Raw genomic sequence first — 13,393 nt, 5'->3', positions numbered from 1 at the left:
GTTGCAGACCTGCCTAAGACATGCAGATGAGCATACAGCTATATTTGCATATATATATATATATACACAAAATGTCATTACAGGTGGCCCTCGTTATCCGTCGCCAGGAAATGCATTCCGCTGAACGCGTTATTCGACGCTCACCACCGCTGATTAATATTGGATCCGCAATCCGACGGCGGTTTGTGGGACGGATTCCGGCGGATAACCGAGTGCCGTCTGTACACATTCCCCAACCTGCTTCATAGGGGAAGGTTTCCACGGTGTTCAAATGTTTAAAGAGTAAGTGTGCGCACTGTCACTGGTGTTTTGGGTCTAAAAAATAAATAAATTGTGTTTTTTTGTTTTTTGTTTTAAACAATATGGGGGAAACACCCCACACTATAGGCAGGAAACTTTTTCGTTTTTACACATTTTGTGACATTTTTGGAACTTTTTCACAAAAGTTTCTGAACTCACAAGTTCCAACTCGTGTGACTTGAATGTCCAAACCAAGTATGAAGTTTGGAAAGTTTGGATTTCGAACCCATTCTTATTGGGAAAAAATTGAACATTTCAAAAGTGTGCAGTGAAAAGTAATTTGTGTTTTAACCAATTGTAGCCCTGCTGAATGCGGGTATTAGCCATTATATTACTACAGGTCGTTAGCGGTCAGTAGGGAAAGAGGAACATGGTTGTCTCAAGAGTTACTTTACCTGCGTATAGCGGTCAGCATTACGGTTGACAGTAAACTGGTAGGAGATGTTTGAGAACTTCATTTCCACCAGGACAATTGTGACATTAAAATACAACATGACCTCTCCCTTCGGACCGGGGAACTCGGTGTCATTCACCCGGACGTTGACCTGTAGGGATCCATTCCTAGTAATAGGCATATTTTTGTTCAGAACCAGCCCTGCCAGAGAGGAAAAGGGTCCGCAGATGAAACAGTGTGTCCGGATGAACCGGAGTTCAAACAAAGCAGCACCTCTACATACAAAGCTCTTCATATCACTATGCAGACATCTTGGGGTCAATTTTTTATACTCCAAATTGGCCATTTGGGATCTTTTCGGATGAAAGTCCCTATTGAAGTCAAGCAAATGGCTAATTCGGATTCTATAGAATGTAACTATTTGTGTCTTTGTAAATGCAAAGTGATGTTTGTCTTCATAAATCGGCGAACTCCATATATATCTCAATGAATGCCCTATGGACAGTTATTAGGCTTTAAGGAGTGGGCAACTCCAGTCATCAAGCGCCACCAACAGGTCAGGTTTTCAGGCTATTCCTGTTTCAGAACAGGTGGCTCAGTCAAAGAGTCTACACAGGGTTATAAGGTTTCTGCATCATGGATCAGATTTTTGTGGGACAAAAACCACATCAAGGAGAAAAAAAACCCATGTATTAAAAGCACAGAGGGGGTGTTACAGAGCCAAGAAGTTGCATTCCAGTAGGGGGAACCCTGCGTGTATCACTAGAGTAAGATCCATTGGGAAATGTACAGTACTTCTTGTCCAGAATAGAGATCTTTTTGCACCAGTTTGTGAACCATGGGAAATTAGCCCCTTTTTGGCAGCGAAAACATTTGCACACGTTTCAAAGTTCACAAGCAGTTTGCCAACTAAAACAAAAACAAAACCTCTGTCTCCCTTCCTTCCTACCGGCCTGACACCCAGCTGGCTAGTAACTACCAAATAACAGTGACTTAGCCAATCACTCAATCACTCATAGCCAAACCGAATCTCAGCAAGTTTGTGCATCGCTAGTCCAGAACCCCCAGACCTCTCTGATTTTCAGTCCTTGGAAGCCAAGATCTCTGCATAAGCTACGTCCCCCCCAGGTTAGAACCCCGAACTGTATCAACGCCTCCTTACTGTATTCATGCAGCGTCCCGCGCACCAGGTTGTCACTTGGCCCGAATTTCATCTCTCGGAAGCTGTGATCCACCCGGAAGTTTTCTAGTATGAATCGGTCGCTGGTGACGATGCTCTCGGTGTATTTCTTACGGCTGCTGTCTAGGGGGAAGACCGGCGTGGAGTCAGCGTCACACACTGTAAGCACCCCAAGAACGGTCCCCTGCGATGGAGCAAAGAGGACACACCGTGAAGGGGCTGAGGTGAATATGGGGTGCAGTGCACGGCTGGACAACGTCGCTGCCATAACGGCCTGAGAGGAGAGATGGGCAACTTTTGGGTTGACAGTCAAATCCGCTAAGAATGTGGCATTTGCCGTGGCTGAGAGAGAGAGAGAGCTATTTCAATAGAGCCCCAAATTATATATATAGAGAGATATCTATCTATACATAGCAAATGGAAATATTACTGTATGCTCATTTGCATGTCTTAGACAGGTCTGCAACCCCGCCTTTCACCATTATCACCCAGCACACAGCACTTCCACTGCAGCAAGGGATTCTGGGAAATGACATAGATAGACATCCCCTCCAAACAACCTGAGGAGAGATACCCATGCACAAAAAGGAGCACACCTAAGATTCCTGGGATATATGTTAATAGGAGTAATTTAAATATACTTTGCATATTTTATTTGCATATCTCCCAGGTGTGCCTTTTTGAGCACAGGTGCCTCTAAATGTTGTTTGTTGGTGGGTTACGGTGAGATGTACAGATAATAAAACACTTGGGAATCTAACGAAGAGAGAATCTCTCACATTTTCCATGCGCATAACCCCCCTCCCATTTTGCCCCACGAATCGAACGTTGTAAGAAAAAAAAGGTCAAACATTCGCCCCTCTCGCCCTGCGAGCCGCCGCTATCCACGCGTGCAATATTTATTGAATGTCAACAAATCGCCGTGCGGCTGTAATTAGGCGAAGATTCTGATCTCCAACCAATGGGAGGGGGAGGCGGGGATTAAATAGCGTTCAGCTGCAGGAGGTCTGGCTAAGAGCGGAGGGGAAACTGTAGGGCGGCTGTGGCAAATTGCACAACCTAAAACAAAAAACACAATAAGGATCAAAAGAAATGATAAAATACTTGAGGGAAGTTCGAGCGGCAGCTGCTAAAGCAGGGGTGGCCAACGCCCATCCTCAAGAGCCACCAACAGGTCAGGTTTTCAGGATATCCCTGCTTCAGCACAGGCGGCTCAATCAGTGGCTCAGTCAAAGACTGAGCCACTGATTGAGCCACCTGTGCTGAAGCAGAGACTGATTGAACCACCAGTGCTGAAGCAGGGAATGATTGAGCCACCAGTGCTGACGCAGGGATATCCTGAAAACCTGACCTGTTGGTGGCCCTTGAGGACTGGAGTTGGCCAACAACTGTGCTAAACTCACCAATAGCTGCATAGATGCAATAAATCACAGGTTTTTGCAGTTAATTTGAGTGTGCCTGGCTCCTTACTCCTTACATTCGTAAGCACGTGTGTGAGGAGCCAGGCACACTCCAATTAACTGCAAAAAAACTGTGATTTATTGCATGGTGCAGAGATACATTACCACGGTTTTTGACCTCAGGTCCCGAGATGACCGAAAACCTTGGTAATGTATCTCTGTGCTATGCAATAAAATGAATAAATCACTGTACTGATGAGACTGGCTGCTCACACACCCGAGGAAAAACAACGGACATTCTCAAGGACAAAACTACAGCTTTGATATTGGTAGTGTTGTCTGAAGAAGAGACTTGTGTGGTTCCAAAACCTGCTGCTTTTCAGAATCAGTACAGCTACGGAAACACTTGTGCTATGTCATGATATGAGTGGCATGTCATGCTAGCCAAAGTCAAAAACACACATCTGGGTATGAGAAGGAATGACTATGCTCACCACTAGATGGCAGCAAACTTTCAATTACATCCAACACTTTGGGGATTGTTCATAAGTGATTTAATAAGGAATTTAGAGCATATATACTGGATCATTAACCCAACAGTGGATTTCTCTTACACCACCTTCAGAACAATGCCAAAGTTTTAGGATATCCATCTTTGCTTTAATATATCTGGCCTGAAGAAGGAGGACAGTATAATTTCAATCAGTTTTTTTTTTTTTGCCAAGTCGGCCAACTGGAAACATCAATGTGAATCACAGTTGTGTTGTTGTTTGTTGTGTTGTTTTCTTGTGGACACCGACACTGTAAGTGTTAGAAGGAACTACATTTCTGTCCTCCTGTCCAACCTCAGATATTCCCGGATATAAGAGAGCAACTCACCGCCTTCCTCTTGAATTCCACCACAACATTCGCAGAATCGGTTCCATTGGGGAGAAACGGGGCCGAATCGTCCTCATCGTCCACCTTGACCTGGAATGATTGCACCTTCTGTGTCTCCGAGGTGCTGTTCCTCACTGTGCACTTCGCCACGAGGTTGTAATTCTCCCTCTCCTCTCGGTCCAGAGACTGGGAAAAGCTCACGTCGGACGTATCGGGATTGTACAGGAACGGCGAGCCAGGGTCTGTGGGAGAAGACGAGACCGGAGTATTTTACCTGCCACGTTTTTCAGCGTACCTGGTTTTACTGGCCAATGTGGGAGTTGTGGTTTCAAAAGAAATAGAGAGAGAAAAGAGGCTGGGAGAACGAACGCCATGCGAGAACAAATGGTTTCAGGATACAGTGGAGTGGGTCCCCGTCACAAATGTTTGTATGAGAGTAGATAAGTTAATTAACCTCAGCTACAAAAGAAACCACACACACACACACACACACACACACACACACACACACACACACACACACACACACACAGTGTCACACACACACACACACACACACACACACACGTCCTCGGGCACCCACAACAACTGCAGTGAGGACCCGCCCGTTCCCCCCACCGGCGGACACCAGACACCTCCGTCCAGTCTCCGCGCTCCCACCGGTCCAGAAGGCGCCTCTCTCCTGTCCGTGCGCTCTGACCGGTCGGTCCCGGGTGGGGGGTGGAGCATGCAGCGGAGGCCGCCGAGCGCACGGCAACCCGGAGCTAGTGGAGTGACCGGAGGGAGGGGGGTTGGTGGGGGCGAGGTGAGGACAGCGCCGAGGAGTGGCGGGTGGGAGTGTAGTGACCGCAGGGTGGGGGGTTGGTGGTGGGGGAGAGCCGAGGCCTGCGCAGTGGAGTGACCGGAGGGTGGGGGGTTGTGGTGGGGGAGAGCTGAGGCCTGCGCCGAGGAGCGGCGTGACCGGAGGGAGGGAGGTTGGTGGGGGAGAGCCGAGGCCTGCGCCGAGGAGCGGCGTGACCGGAGGGAGGGGGGTTGGTGGTGGGGGAGAGCCGAGGCGCGGCGTGACCGGAGGGATTGGGGTTGGTGGTGGGGGAGAGCCGAGGCGCGGCGTGACCGGAGGGAGGGAGGTTGGTGGTGGGGGAGAGCCGAGGCGCGGCGTGACCGGAGGGAGGGGGGTTGGTGGTGGGGGAGAGCTGAGGTCTGCGCCGAGGCGCGGCGTGACCGGAGGGAGGGGGGTTGGTGGTGGGGGAGAGCTGAGGTCTGCGCCGAGGCGCGGCGTGACCGGAGGGAGGGGGGTTGGTGGTGGGGGAGAGCTGAGGTCTGCGCCGAGGCGCGGCGTGACCGGAGGGAGGGGGGTTGGTGGTGGTGGGGGAGAGCCGAGGAGCGGCGTGACCGGAGGGGGGGGGGGGGGGTTGGTGGTGGTGGGGGAGCCGAGGCGAGCGGCGGAGGAGTGTGGGTTCGCCAAGTTGTTCTCCTTAGGTTCCAACTGCAAGTGAGATGGTCCTTGCAATGTGAGGGGTGGGGGGGTGGGGGTGCGCCGTGGCCAATGACACAGGGGGAACACAGGGCCAATCACACAGGGGGAAGACATACACACACAAACATTATTTGAGACTTATAGATATAGATAGTAGATAAGAGTTGGCCAACTTCAGTCATCTAGGGCCACCAACAGGTCAGGTCTTCAGGCTATCCTAGCTTCAGTACAGGTGGCTCAATTAGTGGCTCGTTCAATGACTGAGCCACCTGTGGTGCTGAAGCAGGGAAAGGCTGAAGACCTGCTGGTGGCTCTTGAGGACTGGAGTTGGCCAGCCCTTCAGTAGACTGCGGCAAAAACACGAGTTCCGTTAAAATGAATATATATATATGTTTGTTTTTATAAAAATATATATGTAAAGATGTGTCATGTGAAGAAATGAATTGAAACGAATGACATGATGATACAAAAATGATGATAAGCGATTACTGTATGTTTCCAAGTGTGTGTAATGTAGGAGAATTAAATCCCTTTCCCAAAGATCTTGCAATCTTATTTTAGTACCCTATGTACAGGAGGAAAATGTGTCCATGTGTCATGCACCACTTCAGAGACCAGCGCCTGTGACTAGTCTCCTCCACCTCCACCTGAAACATACACCCACCCACCCCTTACCTGTAATTAACCTGTAGCTCACGCTGATATTTGGACACTGCTGCTGGATGTTAAACCTGTAGATGGCGCCGGGGGGTCTGTTCTCCTTGACGTGGAAGGTGAGGTCCAAGTCGCTGAAGCAGAGCTCCTCGGGCTGCAGAGAGGCGCAGCTGGGGGCGGTAAGGTGTATGGAGAGGTGGACCAGAGCTGCAGGGGCAGTGTCACAGTCCTTATCTTGAAACGGCCGAGGCAGGAGGGACACCTTCAGCCGCACCTTAGGGAATGACTCCGGGCGTCCTCTGGCTGTACGGAGGGAATAAAAGCAGCAGGCGGTGAGTGCCGAGTAACACGCGGAAAACTGGTTCTGCACATTCCAAAGCGGAACTCGTCTGAACATCCTGTTACAGCCGGGGCGGGAAACTCCAGTCCTCAAGGGCCACCAACAGGTCAGGTTTCCAGGATATCCCTGGTTCAGCACAGGTGGTTCAATCTCAGTCACTGATTGAGCCATCTATACTGACACTGGGACTGATGAGCCACCTGTGCTGAAGCAGGGATATCCTGAAAACCTGAACTGGTTGATGGCTGGAGTTACCCACCCCTGTGTTACATTGTTGAACAAAAGTTGTGCACACTTTATTGAAATTGTTCCAAAAATGTTGCTCTGTGCGGCTGTGCCTTCGATGGAAAATGGTTTTGCAACCACGGTTAGAAAACTCACAACAACAAAAAAGCTAAATTTCTCTGGAACAAGTACAGGTGTAAGGATATCATCTCATCAGCACAGGTACTAACAGTGCAGGTGTAAGGATATCATCTCATCAGCACAGGTACTAACAGTGCAGGTGTAAGGATATCATCTCATCAGCACAGGTACTAACAGTGCAGGTGTAAGGATATCATCTCATCAGCACAGGTACTAACAGTGCAGGTGTAAGGATATCATCTCATCAGCACAGGTACTAACAGTGCAGGTGTAAGGATATCATCTCATCAGCACAGGTACTAACAGTGCAGGTGTAAGGATATCTCATTAGCACAGGTACTAACAGTGCAGGTGTAAGGATATCTCATCAGCACAGGTACTAACAGTGCAGGATAAGGATATCATCTCATCAGCACAGGTACTAACAGTGCAGGTGTAAGGATATCCTCTCATCAGCACAGGTACTAACAGTGCAGGTGTAAGGATATCCTCTCATCATCACAGGTACTAACAGTGCAGGTGTAAGGATATCATCTCATCAGCACAGGTACTAACAGTGCAGGTGTAAGGATTTCTCATCAGCACAGGTACTAACAGTGCAGGTGTAAGGATTTCTCATCAGCACAGGTACTAACAGTGCAGGATAAGGATATCATCTCATCAGCACAGGTACTAACAGTGCAGGTGTAAGGATATCCTCTCATCAGCACAGGTACTAACAGTGCAGGTGTAAGGATATCCTCTCATCATCACAGGTACTAACAGTGCAGGTGTAAGGATATCATCTCATCAGCACAGGTACTAACAGTGCAGGTGTAAGGATTTCTCATCAGCACAGGTACTAACAGTGCAGGTGTAAGGATTTCTCATCAGCACAGGTACTAACAGTGCAGGATAAGGATATCATCTCATCAGCACAGGTACTAACAGTGCAGGTGTACGGATTTCTCATCAGCACAGGTACTAACAGTGCAGGTGTAAGGATTTCTCATCAGCACAGGTACTAACAGTGCAGGATAAGGATATCATCTCATCAGCACAGGTACTAACAGTGCAGGTGTAAGGATATCCTCTCATCAGCACAGGTACTAACAGTGCAGGTGTAAGGATATCCTCTCATCAGCACAGGTACTAACAGTGCAGGTGTAAGGATATCCTCTCATCAGCACAGGTACTAACAGTGCAGGTGTAAGGATATCATCTCATCAGCACAGGTACTAACAGTGCAGGTGTAAGGATATCATGTCATCAGCACAGGTACTAACAGTGCAGGTGTAAGGATATCCTCTCATCAGCACAGGTACTAACAGTGCAGGTGTAAGGATATCCTCTCATCATCACAGGTACTAACAGTGCAGGTGTAAGGATATCATCTCATCAGCACAGGTACTAACAGTGCAGGTGTAAGGATTTCTCATCAGCACAGGTACTAACAGTGCAGGTGTAAGGATTTCTCATCAGCACAGGTACTAACAGTGCAGGATAAGGATATCATCTCATCAGCACAGGTACTAACAGTGCAGGTGTAAGGATATCCTCTCATCAGCACAGGTACTAACAGTGCAGGTGTAAGGATATCCTCTCATCATCACAGGTACTAACAGTGCAGGTGTAAGGATATCATCTCATCAGCACAGGTACTAACAGTGCAGGTGTAAGGATTTCTCATCAGCACAGGTACTAACAGTGCAGGTGTAAGTATTTCTCATCAGCACAGGTACTAACAATGCAGGATAAGGATATCATCTCATCAGCACAGGTACTAACAGTGCAGGTGTAAGGATTTCTCATCAGCACAGGTACTAACAGTGCAGGTGTAAGGATTTCTCATCAGCACAGGTACTAACAGTGCAGGATAAGGATATCATCTCATCAGCACAGGTACTAACAGTGCAGGTGTAAGGATATCCTCTCATCAGCACAGGTACTAACAGTGCAGGTGTAAGGATATCCTCTCATCAGCACAGGTACTAACAGTGCAGGTGTAAGGATATCCTCTCATCAGCACAGGTACTAACAGTGCAGGTGTAAGGATATCATCTCATCAGCACAGGTACTAACAGTGCAGGTGTAAGGATATCATGTCATCAGCACAGGTACTAACAGTGCAGGTGTAAGGATATCATCTCATCAGCACAGGTACTAACAGTGCAGGTGTAAGGATATCATCTCATCAGCACAGGTACTAACAGTGCAGGTGTAAGGATATCATCTCATTAGCACAGGTACTAACAGTGCAGGTGTAAGGATATCATCTCATCAGCACAGGTACTAACAGTGCAGGTGTAAGGATATCATCTCATCAGCACAGGTACTAACAGTGCAGGTGTAAGGATATCATCTCATCAGCACAGATACTAACAGTGCAGGTGTAAGGATATCATCTCATCAGCACAGGTACTAACAGTGCAGGTGTAAGGATATCTCATTAGCACAGGTACTAACAGTGCAGGTGTAAGGATATCTCATCAGCACAGGTACTAACAGTGCAGGATAAGGATATCATCTCATCAGCACAGGTACTAACAGTGCAGGTGTAAGGATATCATGTCATCAGCACAGGTACTAACAGTGCAGGTGTAAGGATATCATCTCATCAGCACAGGTACTAACAGTGCAGGTGTAAGGATTTCTCATCAGCACAGGTACTAACAGTGCAGGTGTAAGGATTTCTCATCAGCACAGGTACTAACAGTGCAGGTGTAAGGATATCATCTCATCAGCACAGGTACTAACAGTGCAGGTGTAAGGATATCCTGTCATCAGCACAGATACTAACAGTGCAGGTGTAATGATATCATCTCATCAGCACAGGTACTAACAATGCAGGTGTAAGGATATCATCTCATCAGCACAGGTACTAACAGTGCAGGTGTAAGGATATCATGTCATCAGCACAGGTACTAACAGTGCAGGTGTAAGGATATCATGTCATCAGCACAGGTACTAACAGTGCAGGTGTAAGGATATCCTCTCATCAGCACAGGTACTAACAGTGCAGGATAAGGATATCATCTCATCAGCACAGGTACTAACAGTGCAGGTGTAAGGATATCCTCTCATCGGCACAGGTACTAACAGTGCAGGTGTAAGGATATCCTCTCATCAGCACAGATACTAACAGTGCAGGGTAAGTATATCATTTCATCAGCACAGGTACTAACCGTGCAGGTGTAAGGATATCATCTCATCAGCACAGGTACTAACAGTGCAGGTGTAAGGATATCCTCTCATCAGCACAGGTACTAACAGTGCAGGATAAGGATATCATCTCATCAGCAGAGGTACTAACAGTGCAGGTGTAAGGATATTATCTCATCAGTACTGGTACTAACAGTGCAGGTGTAAGGATATCATCTCATCAGCACAGGTACTAACAGTGTAGGTGTAAGGATATCCTCTCATTAGCACAGGTACTAACAGTGCAGGTGTAAGGATATCCTCTCATCAGCACAGGTACTAACAGTGCAGGTGTAAGGACATCCTCTCATCAGCACAGGTACTAACAGTGCAGGTGTGAGGATATCCTCTCTTTAACACAGGTACTAACAGTGCAGGTGTGAGGATATCCTCTCATTAACACATGTACTAACAGTGCAGGTGTAAGGATATCCTCTCATTAGCACAGGTACTAACAGTGCAGGTGTAAGGATATCCTCTCATTAGCAGAGGTACTAACAGTGCAGGTGTAAGGATAGCATCTCATCAGCACAGGTACAAACAGTGCAGGGTAAGGATATCCTCTCATTAGCACAGGTACTAACAGTGCAGGTGTAAGGATATTATCTCATCAGCACAGGTACTAACAGTGCAGGTGTAAGGATATTATCTCATCAGCACAGGTACTAACAGTGCAGGATAAGGATATCATCTCATCAGCACAGGTACTAACAGTGCAGGTGTAAGGATATTATCTCATCAGCACAGGTACTAACAGTGCAGGTGTAAGGATATTATCTCATCAGCACAGGTACTAACAGTGCAGGTGTAAGGATATCCTCTCATTAGCACAGGTACTAACAGTGCAGGTGTAAGGATATCCTCTCATCAGCACAGGTACTAACAGTGCAGGTGTAAGGATATCCTCTCATCAGCACAGGTACTAACAGTGCAGGTGTAAGGATATCCTCTCATTAGCACAGGTACTAACAGTGCAGGTGTAAAGATATCCTCTCATCAGCACAGGTACTAACAGTGCAGGTGTAAGGATATCCTCTCATCAGCACAGGTACTAACAGTGCAGGTGTAAGGATATCCTCTCATCAGCACAGGTACTAACAGTGCAGGTGTAAGGATATAATCTCATCAGCACAGGTACTAACAGTGCAGGTGTAAGGATATCATCTCATTAGCAGAGGTACTAACAGTGCAGGTGTAAGGATATAATCTCATCAGCACAGGTACTAACAGTGCAGGTGTAAGGATATCCTCTCATCAGCACAGGTACTAACAGTGCAGGTGTAAGGATATCCTCTCATCAGCACAGGTACTAACAGTGCAGGTGTAAGGATTTCTCATCAGCACAGGTACTAACAGTGCAGGTGTAAGGATTTCTCATCAGCACAGGTACTAACAGTGCAGGATAAGGATATCCTCTCATCAGCACAGGTACTAACAGTGCACGTGTAAGGATATCTTCTCATTAGCACAGGTACTAACAATGCAGGTGTAAGGATATCTTCTCATTAGCAGAGGTACTAACAGTGCAGGTGTAAGGATATCTTCTCATTAGCAGAGGTAGCCAATCATTTTGACTCAACCACCTGTGCCCAAGCAGGGGGTATGCTGGGGAGAAGGAGCGGCTCAGCGAGTAAAGACACTGACTCTTACAAACAATGACACTGAGTGTGGAGCAGGGGAGCCTGGTTCAATTCCCGGTGTCCCTCCCTGTGACCTTGGGCAGTCACTTTATCTCCCTGTGCACCAAAATCCTAGCTTGTGTCTGCACTAACTAATGATTATCACAGGAAAAACTCCATAGCGTCCCATGGGGTTTCTGCTCTTTGATACATATGGAGCCGCCTGTGGCCTCGTCTTCCAGCCGGGAGATTTTAGTCAGTCGATTCCCTGATATATTTCCCAGTGGAGACTGATCAGATATTAAAAAGGTAAAGGCAGTTTGTCCCCCCAAAAAGCTATTTTGGGGCGTTATCCAAGTAGGACTGATGCTTTAAGCCAGGAGTTCTCAACTCCAGTTCTCAAGACTCCCCAACAGGTCAAATTTTCAGGATATCCCTGCTTCAGCTCGGGTGGCTCAATCAGTGGCTCAGCCCCCCTGCTTTAAGCCTTTGACAACTCCCTCTGGTCCATAGTGTACCTGGTGGTGGGTTAGAAGTGAATGAGAATGAATGCAGTGTGAGCCGTGCGTGCGGTACCCGTCCTCTCCCCACAGTCATACGATGGGGCTGAGCCTGAATAAACACAATCTGAAACTCCATCCCAACAGGAGGGGAGAGTGTGCGCAAACTCACTCGGGAGGCTGAAGTCCGTCCTCTCCAGGCTTTGGTTGAGGTACAGGATTCCTGTCCGCTCATCTACGTGGAAGAACTGGAGGTCTCGGCGCACGTTCAAGGGCATTCTGGAGTGACAGAGCTGGAAGTGCGGCCTCTCACCCAGTGTGTCTCTCATGGCGTGGAGCTGCAGGAGTGGGGTCCCCGCCGGCTGATCCAGGAACATATTCTCGGAGTAGACTTTTCTTGGAAAGTAAAGTCCAGAAGCAGCTGTGAGGGGGCAGAGAAAGAGTTGGGTTTCTATCTAGATCGGGAGTGGCCAACTCCAGTCCTCAAGTGCCATCAACAGGTCAGGTTTTCAGGATATCCCGGCTTCAGCACAGGTGGCGCAATCAGTGGCCACCTGCGCTGAAGCACTGATATCCTACAAACCTGACCTGTTGGTATCCCTTGAGGACTGGAGTTGGCAACAATGTCTTGTCTGTTCCAACAATGCTAAAAAAAAAGTTTTTACTAGCCTCATTCACAAGTTAACATGCCTCACACACTTCCTATTGGGTATTTCCCATTTGCATAAGGTTGTCCCTTCAAATAAGGGATTACTGATCAGTAAATATAGCAATAACAGGTTCAAAAGCTACGATAGGACAATCTCTCAAACAGTGGCCGGACTTGCGTATATGCTAACGGAGCTACAGCTCAGGGTCTCACAGTATGAGGGGCCTCAAACATAGAAACAAATTCATGCATTTCAAATGGGATGAGAAATAAAGATACGGGAAAAGGAACATGCTCTATAAATATGGACATTTTCGATTTAAATATGACCCTAAGCATCACGTGCCTTGAAAAGTGGCAAATTTCGTGGCTTATCCTTTGACGACGTCAGCAATGACTTTGCTCTCCAAAAATCCCGACATAAACTGTTTTAATATTGAAATGAATGTGACGTG

General features: G+C 47.5%; 1 protein-coding gene across 1 annotated transcript in view; it reads right to left on the bottom strand.

The window, feature by feature from the left end:
* The window catches only part of RET (ret proto-oncogene), a 63,287-nt gene that overhangs the window by 26,393 nt on the left and 23,501 nt on the right, over positions 1 to 13,393 (bottom strand). The window contains exons 2-6 of the mRNA XM_075610422.1: positions 12,462 to 12,710; positions 6,306 to 6,587; positions 4,154 to 4,395; positions 1,857 to 2,058; positions 696 to 895 (exon numbers count right to left, since the gene is read on the bottom strand). Of these exons, the coding sequence (XP_075466537.1) occupies positions 696 to 895; positions 1,857 to 2,058; positions 4,154 to 4,395; positions 6,306 to 6,587; positions 12,462 to 12,710 (1,175 nt within the window). The remainder of the gene's footprint in view (positions 1 to 695; positions 896 to 1,856; positions 2,059 to 4,153; positions 4,396 to 6,305; positions 6,588 to 12,461; positions 12,711 to 13,393) is intronic.

Source organism: Ascaphus truei, chromosome 8 (assembly GCF_040206685.1).
Source record: "Ascaphus truei isolate aAscTru1 chromosome 8, aAscTru1.hap1, whole genome shotgun sequence".
In the NCBI taxonomy this organism is placed as follows: domain Eukaryota; kingdom Metazoa; phylum Chordata; class Amphibia; order Anura; family Ascaphidae; genus Ascaphus; species Ascaphus truei.
The sequence above is the reverse complement of the archived record's forward strand: the minus strand, read 5'-3'. Positions and strand labels throughout refer to the sequence as shown.